The 17118-nt window shown below is 42.0% G+C and overlaps 1 protein-coding gene across 1 annotated transcript in view; it reads right to left on the minus strand.

Annotated features, from left to right (window-relative positions):
- Positions 1-5789: 5789 nt before the first annotated feature.
- SEL1L3 (SEL1L family member 3) overlaps positions 5790-17118 on the minus strand; it is a 56290-nt gene continuing 44961 nt past the window's right edge. Inside the window, exons 21-24 of the mRNA XM_019553396.1 lie at positions 16003-16130; positions 9728-9830; positions 9563-9635; positions 5790-7197 (exon numbers count right to left, since the gene is read on the minus strand). Of these exons, the coding sequence (XP_019408941.1) occupies positions 7037-7197; positions 9563-9635; positions 9728-9830; positions 16003-16130 (465 nt within the window). The 3' untranslated portion in view covers positions 5790-7036. The remainder of the gene's footprint in view (positions 7198-9562; positions 9636-9727; positions 9831-16002; positions 16131-17118) is intronic.

A 17118-nucleotide genomic window follows, 5' to 3' on the forward strand; every position in this document is an offset into this window, starting at 1 on the left:
TTTGGTGTCATCGGCGAACTTGGCCAGTCCACTCCTGACTTCAATGTCCACATCGTTAATGAAGATGTTGAACAGTATGGGTCCCAGGACAGAGCCTTGAGGTTAGAAACTTAAGAACAAAATGAGGAGAGGAAAGTTCAAGTAAAGTATTTTTTTTCTCACCTTCATGGATGCAAAGTCATCAATTACATCATTATAATTTATTTGCTTTTCAAGTGCATTCTCCACTGAGGGCATGATCAAATGGTTCAACCTATCCTCCCCGATCGCTGACCAGTGCAGGGAGTTCTTAATAATCTTAAGCTTACTAGAAGTGCATTTCCCTGGATACAGCAGAGACTGGCAAGGCAATGAGCATTTTCAAGCAAGTGTATATCTGAGGGAACACAGATTCTACACCTTTGTCATAAATCTGGCTGAGAAGCTCAAGTGCAGTGCCCGTGGCTCCTCCAGAGGTGCACAAATTTGAGTCTTTCCTGGTTTTGTAAAACAGGCAAAGTTCTTCCAGTTCATCCTTGTTCACATCTCATGGGTATGTGGTGGACATGGGCACCACAAACTTAGCAATTTCTTCATCCTCTGTAACAGCTAGTGGGTCAAGTATGAGTGAGAACAAGCTTGAGAGTTTCCCCATGGTCTCAGCTAAGCTTTGGAGATCTGAGGGGAGCATATCCATGGCTGTAATGAACACTTTAACCCTGAATTTACCTTCAGGGGAAGAGATTGTGTGTTCTGTATTGACTGGCTTATTGTGGAAATGCTTCATCCTTCAGATTCCTTTGTGTGTTCTCTTGAATTTGGTGGTGATACCTAGCCCCTCAGCAATGACCTTAGCTTCCATGAGAAGACTTGGCCAGGAATCATTCAACTGTTGAATTTATTCCAGGAGGCTCTTGACATATTGCACCCCTTCTTCCATGAGCTTGCATTCTTGGACAAGCTTGCTTCGAATATTAATGGACTGCAATATCTTGTACCATATTGTAGTCAGAAGAATGAACTCAAAGGATTGCATCCACTCAATGAGACCTGAAACATCAGCCTGGGTTTATGCTGTCAAGTCCAATTCTTCCTCAATTTTGAAGAGAGAATCGAGCGTCCCTTTAGGATTTTTCACAAGGGGGCAAACAGCATCCATTCACAAGCTCCATCTAGCTGTTGCCACAGAGTGAAAAGAGAGTCCTGCAGTTTCCTGAAGAATCTTCCATCTTGCAGGACTGCATGAAAATACAGTGTACAGCTTCTGTACATTTCTGAAATATGTTTTCACTTCAGGGCTCTTCTCTATGGCATTGGTACCACATAAGTTCAGAGAGTATGCACTGCAGGGTAAAAACAATGCCTGAGGATTTCCATCCTGTATCCTAGTTTTTACACCCTGGTACTTCCCAGATATATTTGAAGCATTGTGGTACTGTCGGCCTCTACAAATCTACAACTCTACCTTACACTCTGCTAGTACTTTCTTTATCAGCTCTATGATGTCTACTCCTTTCTATCGTAGTCCACCATTTTCAGAAGTTGTTCCTGCACATCCCATTTCCCATCTCTTCCGTGTACATAACTCATGATAAATACCAACTGCTCAGTACGCGAGACATCAGGCGTCCCATCTACGATGATTCCATAGTAGCGAGCAATTCTCACCTCCTCAAGAATCATATTTAGTACTTTCTTGGCACACACTTCCAAATACTCATTCTAACTATGCCAGGACATGTAGTGTGCTTGCATTCTCTCCCCAGCCATTCGATGCTCCGTAAAAAACTTTTTCCTTTTCTATAGCAGTGGTAGAATTACTTCTCTTTTGAGAGCACATGTAGGTAGCTGCTCAGCTAGACAACTAATTTTCTCTTGCAAAAGTACAAGTTCTAAATCTCTGTGTGTTATAATCCTAATTATCTCCCAGAAATCAGGTCTTATCATAAGCAAAGGACAATGACTTAATTAAATCTCTGTTATGTCAGGTTTCATTAAAGCCGACTTATTGTAAAGTATTGTTTATCTTCGTATTACTTGAACATTAATTATTCTTGACAGGCTTTCTGACGTACTCAGTACTATAAAGAGCTACTTATTAACTATTAGCTATTGGTATCAAGCAATATATTGCTGTTTTAGCAATTCTTTTTGAAGATACAGATACAGTCGATACTAACTGCAAAAAAAAGTATTAATTCAGTGTTCGCGTTGGAAAGTCGAACTCTTATTCATAAGAAAACTGCAGCGTTCAGGCCTTAATGTTTAGTTTAAACTCTGACTCCTCTGCACATACCTTAAACCTAATACACATTGAGTGCGTCTACATCAGATGCTGTAATGTGCAGTACTACTGCTCATTAGCACATCATGGCAAAAACTGCGCTAGTGAGCTAATGTGCAGTGGAATTAGTCTACTGCATATTAAGTATCACAAAAAAATGGTTTGCCTTTGGTACTCTGCAGTAGTGCAGGCTAATGTGCCTTTATGTAGTACCTCATGTTAGAGGTACTAAACTGAACGCTCAAGAGTAAAGGCACATTCATGAATTTGTAGATTAGCCCATTGGGTTCCAGTGTGGAACCAGTAAAGTCAGCAGGCATTAACTCCAACTCTCATAAGAATATGATCTTACCCATGTTTGAAAACTGCATGCAAAGCCCAGTGATTCATATGGATGTTATTATAAGTGTAGGACCCATGTCATAACATATAAACCCTATGTTAAAACTGGTTTAACATAAATGGCTACTGGAAGGCAAAGCTTCTATTTGCATATATAAGTACTTTATTTTTGCATATACTTATAGTAATTGTACATGCAAATTAGACAACTAACAACACACATTTTTAAAGCAGGTACCATGTTAAAAATACTGTATTGTGACAGCAGCTTCTCCATAATTAAAGTTTGTGTCTGATTTGAGTAAAATCTCTCTCCCAGAATAATATCTATTTGAGTTTTAATACAAACATGGATACAGTACAAACATATAATGCCATGTGTCTTAAAGTTAGTTCTTTCTTTTAAATTATATTTGAATTATAACTGGAACTCTTTACAAAACACACAGGCTTTATTATAATGGAAATAATGTGTGAGATCAAATATAATATAGCAAGTTTCTACCATTTAAAACAAGCTCAACAATGCTGAGGAGAAAATCTGCAGTAGATATATGTGGATAATGTGATGTAACACTAGAAGCCTGACCATCATTTACATTTTAAATGTAATTAGCACCCACTAAGGTCCCTTGATATTGCCAGTGGATCCTAAATATAAATGACACCCCTGCTATATGTTACAGATATTATGCAATTGACTGGTTAAATGAATTTAGACCTGCCACATGCACAAAGTAAGACTAGTCATACATGAAAGATAATTATCACAGAATTAACTGGTTAATCACGCAGTAGCTTTAGACCAGCCACATCTGCAAAGTAATTATCACACCCTAAAAATGGCTATTGAGCTATAAAAAGAGTTAACCAGCTACAAAGTTAGTGCAATAATTCTATAGCTGGTTTCTATCCCACTTTAATCTGAATGTGTAGCAGGGCCCTGAGAATCAGGCCACAAGTAAAGATAACTGCTAGATGGGCAACAACATGGTTTCTCATTCACAAATTCTCTATGACACAGAGTATAGCCATGAAATGTACTATATTGCAAATGAACCAAAACTATTCTATGATAAAGCTGTTTTTCTTACTTAAAATAATATAAATATTTTAGTAACAAGATACATGCTCAAAGCAGATATTCTGATAATGCTGCTGAACTGAACTTTAGAGCTGGCTAAGAATTTTGATCAATTTTTTCAAAAGAAAATTAAGGGGTTTTTTTACTAAATGAAAGTTTTTGCTAGAATGGTCTGTTGTCACAAAACATTTTCATTTTTGTCAAAAAACTAAGAAAAAAAATCCCAAAACTGAAATTACTCTTGTTTCTAGCATTTCCTTGTTTTTGGCCGAAAGAATCATGCTTGTTACCAGATTTAATAAGGATACTTGCACTGACTATATGTTTGAACGCCAGCTCATTGTTGCAAAATTTTGGGAGTGACTGGAATGTTAAGTAAAAAGACGAGACAAAAAACACACTTCCATACGGTTTCCAATAGAAAAATAATTTTATTTACTCTTGTAGATAAAGCTGCAAAAGGAAGCAGATTTAACTTTCAATTAATTAATAGATTGAAACAAGTACCTATAATTTACATAATTCCATATGTGTATAATACACATACAGTCACACTTTGCCTGCATCTATTCACCTCTCATAGCCTTAGAATCAGACACCACAGATTGTGCTCTGCTATTGCTACTAGTAAATTCAAGTATCCTGACTGGCCTGATTAGCACATTTATCAAATGAAAATGACTCCTAATTAATATTTTTCTTAAGGACAATTTACAATATGTTGTAAAATAAGAAAGAAATTTTCTTAGGTTCCCGCATAAGAATTTAAGAAGCAACTGCTGACTGACTTCATTGGCTATGTTCTCCCTCGCCGCCCTACCCATGCCACAGCTACAACTAAGTCCTGCCCACTCAGAACTGCACCAAACACTGACGATTTAGGACAAGTAAAGAGCTGGAACTGTTTCCCAATGTAACCCTTGGCCTCACCTAAGGTTGGCACTAGACCATGCATGCAGGGTTTCTTCGAGTCACTTTGGACACCTCCCAAACTGTATTCTCTGCCCAGTTACTTAACGTATGTGCCTATGTGGGAATAAATGGGAGCGGCATAGTTTGTTGGCAGTGGTCCTGGAGTCAGGCAGGAGATTATGTAGACGTGCCCACTAGGGGTGTGCGAAGCGGGCCCTATTCAATTTGGATTTGGCTCAAATCAGGGACAGCGATTTGATTCATTGATTTGGATCACTGTCCCCAGTTCGATTTGGCCGAATCTGAAGATTTGATGCTGATTTGGAGAATCAGCGATTCAGACGTAGACACAGCTTTAAAAGTTTTCTGTACGTACCTTGAGGTAGCAGGCATGGCTTGTGATCGCTATGATGCTGGGGCACATTGGAGTGTCCCACAGGAGTGCAGGGGGCCCTTCACGTGCTCAGTGGTGAACCCAGAAATGGACCAGAAGCACTTCTGGTCCACTTCCGGGTCTGCCAGGGAGCGTGCTGTTAGCCTCTCCAGCTTGGCAATCGGTCACAGGGGGACCCTTGGTGCCCCCCCCAGATCCAGGAGGCACCAGTTACCAAGCCAGAGTGGTCTGGGGAAGCCTCCCAGCATGCTTCCTGGCAGACCCGGAAGTGGACTGGAAATGTTTCTGGTCCATTTCTGGGTCTGCTGCCGAGTGTGCTGGGGAGCTCCCCATGCTTCTGTGGGACACTCCATGTGCCCCAGCTTCGCAGCATTCACGAGCTGCCTGCTACCTAGAGGTACATGGAGAAAAACATTTAAAGCCCTTTCTCTTTCTGAATCTTCAAATCTTTCTGAATCGATTGAGAGGGTACAGATTCAATTCAGAGAGATTAAAGGGTCGTCTGATTCAATTTGGATTCAGAGATTCAGCCACTGAATCGGGCCAAATTGAATCAGGGACAGAAGCTTTGCACGGCACTCGTGCCTGCTGTGGCCCTTCCACGTCTTTTTTGTGAGGAAGCTACTCCTTATGTGCTGTGTGTCTCCTGGGCAGCTACCCAATGATTTCAAAGCAAAAGGCTGGTAGCTAGGCCTCCAGTCTTTTGCTTTGAAGACTGTGTCTAAGAACATGTCCACAGTTACAAGAGTTTGCTGGTAAACCCTCCTCTTGGAATCACAACTTATGCTCAGGTCATGTCAAGTCAATTCTGAGGCCACTGTGACTGTTGGGGCACTTTAGATGCTCTAACAACCCTCCTCCACGCTGCCCTGTGCTTGGCTAGTCCTGCGCACTCTGTCCATTAAAGCCCCAGCCTGCCAGCTCTTCTTGGGTCTACCTCTTTTTTCCCTCCCCAGCACCCTGCATTATGGTGTTAGATATGCTTATGCTAGCAACTTATGCTAGCAAGATTTCTTTTGCTGATGCAGTTGAAACCAGTTTTCTGAATGGAATAGGCTTGATTGGCCAAAGGATTATTTTTCTGGCACACCTAAGTATGTCAGCACAGGTACTTGGGGCAAACTTAGAAATGCCATGAAACCCAAATATGCCGACAATGGAAACCCCTTTGCTTGACCCTTGGCAGCCATCCAGCCTGAACTTGGAACTTGGATCAATGCCAAAAGCCAATCTTGCTGCTATGTGTGAATACCGTCAGCATGTCTGGAGCACACCTGGGGACTACTGATTGCAAGCTCAGGAAGTCAGTAAGCAGGAACCCCACAACTTCCTGTTCTAGATTTTCAGACCTTCTTCAGGCCTGTTCCCATCTCTACTGGCCATAATGAGAGCCAAGTCCAGAGGGAAAGACAAACACATAGCAAACTAAATTCTACAAGGGAGCCATTCAAACAGGAAATAAATCGTACAATGGTCACAAAATAAGTTTTAGATGGGAGAAAGGAAATTCTTCTGGCTTAAGCTAATTGAAGACAACCCTCAGGTTTGACCTAAATATCAGTATGGACATGCCACATTAAGATTTTGGCTAGCATATGATGTCAGTAAGGAATGTGATTCTTTATTCACATTCCTACTCCCTTTAACTGTGCTGGTATGACATTTGTGCGAGATGCATGCTGTTTGATTTAAAATACTAGATCCTAGGGTGAAATCTTGGCAGTGGGAACTTTGCCATTGATTTCAGTATGGCTGGAATTTACTCATTTTTTCTGTTCTAGCTGAAAATAAGACCATATTTACTTACACAGTGTAAGGAATTTTTCAATTTTTTGGATTTCTTAAAATTCTCACATTTTTTAATGAGAGATAAATAAGATCAGCTGATTTGTCCCAAAGTAAGTAACAGGAGGTGTTAGTCCATGAAGTGTATTATTAAAACCGTTCAATACAGTTTTCAGTTTCTAGCTTCGTAAACACTCATCATGTCCATAACTTTGTAATGTTTGTTTTAGGATTTTAATACCTTAAGAATTACACCTTAGCTGATCAAAACAGGATGTGGAGGGTTTAACTCCTGCTCTGCTAAATTGTTTGTGAGAGTAGATTCTTCTTGCTCTGTTGATGTTGTATCACTGGCATTTTCTGTGGAAGAAAGTTCATCTGAAGACTGTTCTTGCCTTTGTGCATGAGAATTGCTGGCTTTAGAAAAACACCAAAACAGAATATTGAAATTTAGTATAACACATTTTACTTCATTCTCTAAAAATAATAATGTTGTCAGTGTTTGCCCACTCTGTGAAGATGAAAAGATAACTGTTTTAAGTCTGCAAGAAGCTACAGTGGAATGAACACATTATTTCCATCATTTGCCCACATTCTAATTTTCTGGTCAAAGATTCAGTCTTGTTTTTAAAATGCAAGCTTGCTTGTGGTCTCAAATTAGTATTTTTATTTGTGGTTGATTGTGCTGTGCTCTTCACCTTTGGTGACTGATGGATCATTAGCTATTATATATTGTGATTTTTTTCCCCACTAGAACTCATTTTTCTCTGTGATATTACTTAAATCAAAAAATAAGATAAAAGTCATTTTAGATGACAGTCCTAAGAGACTAAAGTATGACATGTTTTCTCCTTTCTCCTTATCAGAAAAGAGAACACTGCACAGGATTTTCCAGTCCTCCTGATCTATTTTCAGCTATACAAGCTCTGCTTCAATTGATACTCAACTAGTATAAGGTCACTGAAGTATCTTACACATGAAGAGTAAATGAGAGCTGCTACTCAACCACTATTATGCAACTGGCTGGCTGTACCCACCTCTCTGCATTTGAGTACAGGAATACAGCTCATTGCATCTGGTATCTAAAGTCAAAGTCACTTAAAATCAAACTCATCAGTGATTACTCAGGCAGTACTATACGCTGGGAGATATAAGAACTATAAAGGAAATAATCTTTTTTTCCATTATCTCTCAAAGTTAATGCTATACTAAGAATCTCTTTTATCTAACACAGTTGGTCAGATATTAACAGGTTTAAACAAGCCATCAGTTTCAGGCTTTATTCAGAGCTCAGTAACAAATGTAAGGGTCAAGGAATTACTTACATGTTAAAAAGGCTTAATATATAGGGTAATGTGGGAGAGAGAACTGGTCTCAGCTATCAACCTAATTATTTATGTGAACCTTGAAATAAAGGTTGGATTAAAAATCCCTTTGATTGCTGCTTAATTTGATGCTAACTTCATGTTTGACATGAATTAGAAACATGAAAAATACTAAACTATTTCACTGGGGGTGGTGTTTGTTTTATTTCCATTATACTAATTTACTTTAATTTTCATGGCATGATCTATATTTGCAAACAGGAGGCAAGATATTGTTCACTAGTATGATTTCAAGAGAAGGAAAGACATCAGAGATAGGAAAGAAATATTCATGAGGCTGAATGGACTGACTTATAACGTAGGAGTAAAGAGCTAAATGCAACACAATACAACATAATGCAATATCATTTTGATAAGCAATAACTAAGCAGGGTGGAACATAATGCAGGGAAAGATAATGATGGAGATAAACTGGATGTGATTAGGGCTATTAAAATTCAGAAGAAGCTAAAGAGACTGTAATTGTTCCAGTAAATCTCATTATTGTCTGTTTTTTCAGATGTTTTCTTGGGGTTTTTTTTAGTCTCCCAAGGAGACTGGTAGTGGATCATTTAGAGCATTTCAAAGCAGACTGGACAAAATACTACAGACAAAAATGTGAAAAAATTACTGTAACAGAGTGGGGAATTATGAGACATAATCTCCATTATAACTGCCCATATGCATGCTTCTACTCTGTGGTAAAAAGAGAGCCTCTCACTGAGGGGCAAGCTATCATGGGGTAGCATTCATGTTTTAGGATCAGTGCACATGTGACAGCTGAAATGCTGTAGGTCCCTGTCATCATTTGTCACAGCTATTTATTCATATGCCCATCCCTTAGAAAAAGCATAGGAAAAGAATAGTCCTGCCCTGGCAGAGAAGTAGGTTGGAGGATTAGGTCTTTTCTATTTCTGTAATACTGTATTCAAAATCAGAGGAGCATACAGTTTTGAAAGTACAATTTATGTTAAAAATGGGAAGGCCTCAATAATAAAACACAAGTGCTTTATTAGTAATTTAACAGATGAAGCTAAAACTAGTAATTTAGGATACTCAAAAAGCCCTTCCAGCATTACAAGCATTATATTACGTGATCAGGATGTTTTTCAAGCAAAATGCAAACTGCCGACTATAACATAATCTAATATTAATATAAAATTCCAAATTACTTTTATGGCAATAAATTACTATGCAATATTTAAGGCCTGAGTTTGTACACTTATATCCCTGCAGATACTCTTTGAAGGCAGTGGTACGATTTCTAGATGTCAGATCAACTCTGGTGAAGTTTTATGGGCCCTTTATGATGAGACTGTAGCCCATTACTAGTTAACCAATATTGGAATTTCTGGAGTATCTTTTAAGTATTAAATTATTTTTTAGATTGTTTCAATCTTACCATAACAAACACTTACCAGATAGAGACTGAAAATACTGTACTGCAAATGCGATCAGTATTGAGACAAGAAAGGTTCCCATGAAGTAGATCTGTGGTAAGTTTAGAAATGTATGTTAGATCCAGTGCAAAGGCAACCAATGTATTGGCTGTACCTGTATTAATGAATATAAATAATACATACCTGAGTAGAAGGCAAAATGTTATTCCAGAAAACTCTTAAGTAAAAATAAAGCAATGCTAATGAGCACGGACTAATGGGATTCTGGTTGCTATGATTCCAGCACCTGGAGAAAAAAAAAAAAGGTGCTGAATATTTAATAGTCGTTCTTTGTACTTTTGTATGCATTTACAATTTAACCATCTGAAAGGATTTTACCTTTTTTGTACCAGGACCCATTTGTAAAGATCGATGGCCAGTCTTGACCCAGAGCCCCCTGCCCCTCCCAGCCCTCCAGTGGGGACTGCCCGTGTCCTGTTCGGGCCAGAGCATGGTGGCTGCATCAGCTCTGGCTCACATGGGCGGCAGAGAGGCTAATCTGGCCCCAGCATGGGCTGGAGGGAGAAGGAGAGGAGGCCTGCTGGCATCACACCAAGTAGCCTGGTCATGGCCCCTCCCACCCTCCAAACATCATCTCCCAACTGCCCTGCCCCTGCAAGTATGGGCACCAACCCTGGTGCCACCGGCTCACCTGCACAGCTCCCTGCTTCCCCTGAAAGACCCCACCCCACCCCTTCCCCCCACTGAAGGGGCAGGCACCTTCCTCTACCACCTCTCCTGCCCTGCCACAGCCTTGGTGCCCAGCCACCTTCCCCCAGTACTGGCTGGCCCCTGCCACCGCCTCACACACCCATTCCCTCCACACAAACACAGAGCCCCCTGGACAGTCCCCAAGCCCTGGACCTCCAACCCCAACTCCCCATACACTTACCCTCATCTAGTTGTTGGAGCTGCTCCCATGACCCTGCCCAGCTACACGCCAGCCATATGTGTGTGCATATGTGCCCGCTGCCTCCAATCACCCCAAGCAGCCCCTTGCAGGCTGGAATGCTGCCAGCCTGCAAGGTGAAACCCATGCTTTCCACATGTTTTTCTGGGACTTGCTTGTGACCCTTTCAAATATTCTTGTGACCCACTTTTGAATTGTGAACCATGGGTTGAGAAACAGTGCCCTAAAGTAAGGTATAAATTAGCCTGTATAAGAGTAAAATGAACCTTACTTTTACTCAGACTAAGTTATGCTTTACAACTTAGGGTTGTGACATGGGTTGGCAACCTATGGTCCACAGGCTGAATCCATCCCATGGAGCCTTTATATCCAGCCCACAGAGCTTAGCAGCTTTCAAAGCACTCTGGCAGTGGGGGACTTTGTTTGGCCAGGTGGTAGGGAGCTTCATCCATGCCATGGCTAGGAACCTTGCCTGCACCACAGCTAGATGGTGGAGAGCTGTGCCTGGATCACAACCAGCAATGGCTGGGTCCTAGAGCCTTGCACCTGAGCTGAGTCATTCTGGCTCATTGCTAAAAAATGCTGCTGATCGCTGCTTTAGAGAATCCTTCCATCCTTTTGGACAACCAGAATGAACTGTGTGAAAGCAGTGAAAGACTGCCAACACTCCAGTGATATGCTGCCCATATATTATCCTCACTTCAAAGTGGCCAGGTTACCTAAGTGAAAGTGAATCCTATCCTTTTAACTCAAAGGTTGATTCACCTGATTTAGGTAAGAGGGACAGGTAATAGTTAGCAGCATCTGAGAATCTCAAAGCATGATGAGTAAGAGCCCAGTCTAACTACAATGAACATGTAACCCAGGAAAAATACTTATGGATTATTATAAGAAAGGATGGTAGTGTTGCCCCGCAGAATCTTATGTTAGGTCACACAGTAATTTAAAGGGCAGAGCAGGAATAAGAATACTTATTTCAGTCTATTAGCCACTAACCCAACCTTCCTTACATATTTGCCAAGTTGCAGACTATTTTGCAGTGTGAGAAATAAAGTGATTGTTCCCAAAGGAGGTACAGAATTGAAAACTGCTTCTCTTGAAACACTGCAATGTTGAGTCCATCACAGAAGGAACAGCAGTATCTTTCTTGAAAGTGATCAATTCTGGCCACATCTGCATGAGATGCTGACTGCATAGTCATTACTGCACAGTCATTTAGTACTTGTATACACAGTTATATAAACAATTGTATAAACAAGTACTAACAGACTGCATGGTAACTGGAGTTACTGTGCAGTAGTGTTGCTAAACAGCTTTTTTGTGACACTGACTGCAGGAGCCTGAGACTACTGCACAGTAGTATTGTGTCATGCTTTCTGCCAGGAGGCACTACTGTGTGGTAGTCATGGGCTACTGTGCAGTCAGCATCTCATGTAGACATGGCCTTTGTGAACATAATATAGGAAACCCTCGCCATTCGCAAAATCCAGATTCACGGATTCAAATACTCGCAGGGGAAGGCAGAGCCGGAAGACAGGCGGACAGCGAGCGTCAGGGACATGGAGGGGAGGCAGTGGCGGCATTTTCTCTCCTGGCAGCAGCCATGGCAGTGCTCAGGGAAAGGGGTCAGTCCCCAGGCACTGCAGGGGAGCCCTGCGAACAATAGTGGGGGAGCAGGGGAGCAGCTGTGGGGTCTGACAGGGAGCCCCATCAGTATTCGCGGATTTTGCCATTTGCGGGGATTTCCGGAACACATCCCCTGCAAATGGCGAGGGTCTCCTGTACAAACATAGGAAAGCAGTGCTAAACAGGACCTCACAAGATCATCTAGTCCAACCCCCAACATGAGTTACAAGTGAATAATGTCTGTGTTTGATTTGTAAAGCCAGCCAGTGTTGCAGACTTCTCAATCTTCACTAAGCATATTGTGTGACATGAGTGGCTTGAAACCATGAGACATGAAAGGACATTACTTTCTCAGTGATATTCTGATGAAGCATTTCCATGACCCTGATCTCTAGAGAACTGAGAGCATCCTTTGTCTAGGTTGCAGAAGAGAAGTTTTCTTATTTATCACTAGTTCTAATTCCTGGAAGATGGAACATGTAGAACTATGAAGATGGAACTATGTCTTTGGAGAAGCCTTTTTCTGATGGGATTTTAAATCAGCCAGTTGCCTAAATAAACAAAACTGTTTTCACCTTGCTGTCTTAAATGAATTTTGACTACAAACAGGGTTTGTCTACATGTGCATTTACTGTGCACTAACTTACTGAGCAGTACACAGTTTTTAAGCTGGCATCTACACATACAGGCTTTACAGTGCAGTAACATTGTATGCAGACTGACTTGGGAATAAAGTTAGTCCCAAGTTGATCCACACACACACAGTGTTGCTGTGCAGTAACACATCTACACATGTGTTACTGCACAGTAACTACTTGGACATAAATTTGATACCTGCATCATGTAGGTAGAAAATTTATGCCCAAATTGGTGCAAGTCACCATAGTTACCATGCAATAATAATACCCTAAATTACTGCACAGTAAGTGTACATGTGTAGACGTGCCCACAGAGACTAAATTCCTGAGGAAAGTAGGGGGACTTGGGTCCTTTGCAGTAGACTTGTGCTAAAAGTAATCTTTGACCCTAAGATACTGTGATAGGTGATATCCTGAAAAGGCATGGAAGTGGACATGTATGATGCGGGGAAGGGAAAGAAGGCAGAAGGGGTAGAAGAAAGGAACCAAATTGTATAACCATCTTCCAGTATCTTCAGCATCCATTTATCCAGTGCAATAAAAGTTATATCTAAATGGCATGGTTATGACCCAGATGCAGGGGGATCAGGGCTCAGAAACTGAGAGGCTACAATAATGTTGGTCTGGAAGCCAAGATGAGGGTCACAGTACCAGTGTATCAGTCTGAATGGTTCATGTCAGGGGATCAAGTGAGTACATGGTCAAGGCAAGGCCAGAGGGCTGGAGATGAGGAATCCATGAGATGAGGGTGCAAGGCAGAGGCGAGACAGGAGCAGGACACAGCAAGAAGAGGTCAAGATAGACATAAGACAGGAGCAAGACCAGGAGGTCCAGGAAAGAAGTGAGAGCACTGGAGTCGGGCACAGAGATCCACAACAATGAAAACAGAAGCACAAGCACTTTTGTAAGAGGTAGGCCCAGCAGCAAGTCAAAGGGTTTTATAGCCCACCCACTAGGGCCTGGTGGCTCTATGGGATCACATAATCTTCTATTGGGAACCTTGCAGGAAGGCTCAGACTGGGCTAGATCCAGCACCCAGTTGGATGCTTGATGGTGCTGGAAGACCTGGGTTCAAGCCCTGGTCCTGACGCTAGAGTTTAGCTTCAAAGTCTGCCTAAACCCATGAAGTAAATGACTGCAGATTGCACATTCTGAGGGATATGAGTGAGTTCTTAGGAACTGGGGTGTGGGCAGTTGGGGAAGGTCGACTCATACACAGGTGATTCCAGGAGCTGGGTTCCCAGGGAACTGGGAGTCAAGGCAAACCAGAAGCTGATGCTGAAGTCGTAGTTTCATAGGTAGGGTCAGAAGGGACCTGAGCAGATCATCAAGTTCAACCCCCTGCCACGGGCAGGAAAGAATGCTAGGGTCAAACGACCCTGGCTAGGTGATTATCTAGCCTCCTCTTAAAGATCCCCAGGGTAGGAACAAGGACCACTTCCCTTGGAAATTGGTTCCAGCTCCTAGACGCCCTGACTGTGAAGTACTGCCTCCTGATATCCAGCCTGAATCTACTCTCAGTCAACTTACGGCCATTATTCTGTGTAACTCCTGGTAGTGCTCGAGGGAACAGGGACTCTCCCATTGCCTGCTGGCCCCCATGGCTAGTTTGTAGATGGCCACCATATCCCCTCTCAGCCTCCTCTTGTGGAGGCTGAACAGGTTCAGGTGCCATAGCTTCCACTTGTAGGGCCTGCCTTGCTGCCCCCTGATCATGCAAGTGGCCCTCCTCTGGACCCTCTTGATGCTGTCCACATCCCTCCTGAAATGCGGCACCCAGAACAGACACAGTACTCTACCTGCAGCCTGACCAGTGTCACAGAGTCAGGGTGAATCAGGAACCAGAGCCAAACTGGGGTACATTAGAGCCAGAATCAGAGTCAGGATATGCCAAAGTTCAGAGCCAATGAGATATACCAGTGTCTGAACCAGAATCAAAAGCCAAAGCTGAGGTTGAGTCAGAGATCCAATACAAGGAGCAGTAAAGCACAGGAAGGTCAGGAACAACAACTAAGTCTTTGCCCAGAGTACTGCAAGCTGGGCCTAGTTTTCAAAAGTTGAAGCAGGTGGAGTTTATCGTCTGTGGCCTCAGGAGATTGCCTGCCCTCGTTGCCTCATTAGGATAAGCTGGGCCCAGGGCATGATCTGGGCTCACTGCAGATGGTGCCTGTTTTTCTGCAGCCTCAGGGGATGAACTGTCCTGATTCTCTGATTGGGACTGGCTGATATGAGAGCTTTGACCTGGCCTTAGTGAATCCACTAAACAATTAATGAGTCCAGGAGGAGCACACACCAACTGCAGATGCTTCTTCAGTCTTATGAAGGGTTTTTAAACCCAAAAGATAGCCAAAAACTTTGTTTTCTAGCTATTTAGTTGGTCTAATAAAAGATAACAGATTTACGCAAAGAACTTTGTCTGCCTATGTGCTTAGACCAACACAGCTACAACCTGCACCCCACCAAGCAGTTAAGGCATTCACCAGGCCTATTTGTGGCATGCTTACTCCCACTCCTGGAGGGACATATCCTGAAACCAGCAGGTCTGGGGGAAGTCAGGCTGACAGTTATGGAAGGGGCCTGCTTGGGGTGAGAGAAGAAAATGGAGAAAGTCAAGGAGGTTAGGAGGAGCAGGGAATGTGCACCATGCTTAATGTGCTTAGTGTGGGGTACAAGGAGAGGACAGAGGTGTTTTATTTCTTATGAAAATGGAGCTTAGGATGTATATTGATATGCCTAGCCCAAATCCTCCTTTGACTGAAGATCTAACCTTGGGCTTTCACTGAAGTCTGGCACATGTAAGACTGATAGGAGCTGAACAAATTTATTTGAAGAGCTGGAAAGTGTTTAAAGGAAATATGTAGAGATACCTGCAACAGCTCATCTAATAGCCTCCTCTTTTCTCCTGGGTATGTATGCTATTCCCCTCAAGAGGAAGAAACAACTTTGGCCTTTTGCAGATTTGGCAATGGATACAAATATAGCAGATACAAAATACTGGTGTCTAGTTTAGGAACAAAGAGATAGGAAGAGGCCTCCTGTTTCCCTTGCTATCACAGGCAATCATCGTACGTACTCTCCCTTCCCTGGTTTGGCAGGAACACACTCTTGAGAGTGGAGCATTGAAGCTTGCGAAACGTGATACAGGTGAGCAAGGATAACAACTCCAGCTTTTTGTACTGACAAGTGAAAATGTTATTCAGATAGAAAATGCAAGAGGCTGATTCATAAAGAAAATAGAGACTTACCTTTGATAAAGCTGCTGAAGAATGGAAATGTTATTTGAACGAAGAGTCCTATCAATTTCTAAGTGATCTAGAATGTGAGGTGGTATGGATCTGCCCTCTTCCATGAGGAGGGCCAAATTAAAGAATCCCTAAAAATGAAATATATACATAATACATAAATAAAGATGAACACATGGAGGACCCTGTCCTGTACCACTGAAATTTGATTCAGCTACTGAACAGTGTGTAAACATTTACAATAGTCTTTTCAAACCCTAGAGCAGTATGATTTTATGATCTTTGCTGAATAACCGTAAGTTCCTTCCCCCCATATAAGTATGTAGTCATATGAACAGTGTATTTACACGAAAAAAAACGTTTTTGTTGTGATGATTTCCCAGAAACTAGCATTTCTAGACGCCTGCTGAATACAATAACACATGAAGATTTCATCATGCTGATAAGTGTCATCTACTACAGACATTCAGTAGTAGAAACTGAAAGCAGAACTGGACTAAACTCTGCTCCCACTTATTCCCATTTAACCCTTCTGAATTCAGTGCAAATTGCAACTGTGCACCTGAAAGCCATTTAGCTTTGGCCACAAGCTTACCATTACATCTACTCAGGCAGATCTCTGATTTCAATGCACACTGCAGAGGCACAAGGGTCAGCTCATGTGGAAGCAATTGCAGCTTTGGTTTTTCTTTCACATTTTCACTATTAGTTACTACAAGCCTTGGCAACTTGTTCTCAGATCCTCAGTGTGGATCCCAACTCAGGTAGCTCTGCTCAGCTCACGTGTAAGAATTTCTTTGCTGTCAGTGGTACTTCCATGCACTGCATGAGGATAGCAGAGTATCACACCTGAGATCTGCTATGAGGAACTGAGAACAGAATACTCAAAAAACTTCATGGTCTCTGTCAGCCTAAGTGTCCTGTCATGTGACTGAGGTTGAAGCCTGCCAGTATCTGTAACCAACAGGACAGAAGGGAATGGCAAGGCTAACTTCACATCTGGCCATCCTGTGGTAAATTACTGAATGCCTTTGATAATGTGTCCTGGAACATCTTGGCAGTATATGATGATGCATAAACTGAAGTTTTTGTGATTTGTGAATTAATTCCAAAGAAAAA

This window comes from Crocodylus porosus, unplaced genomic scaffold (assembly GCF_001723895.1).
Source record: "Crocodylus porosus isolate Cpor-Errol unplaced genomic scaffold, CroPor_comp1, whole genome shotgun sequence".
In the NCBI taxonomy this organism is placed as follows: Eukaryota; Metazoa; Chordata; order Crocodylia; family Crocodylidae; genus Crocodylus; species Crocodylus porosus.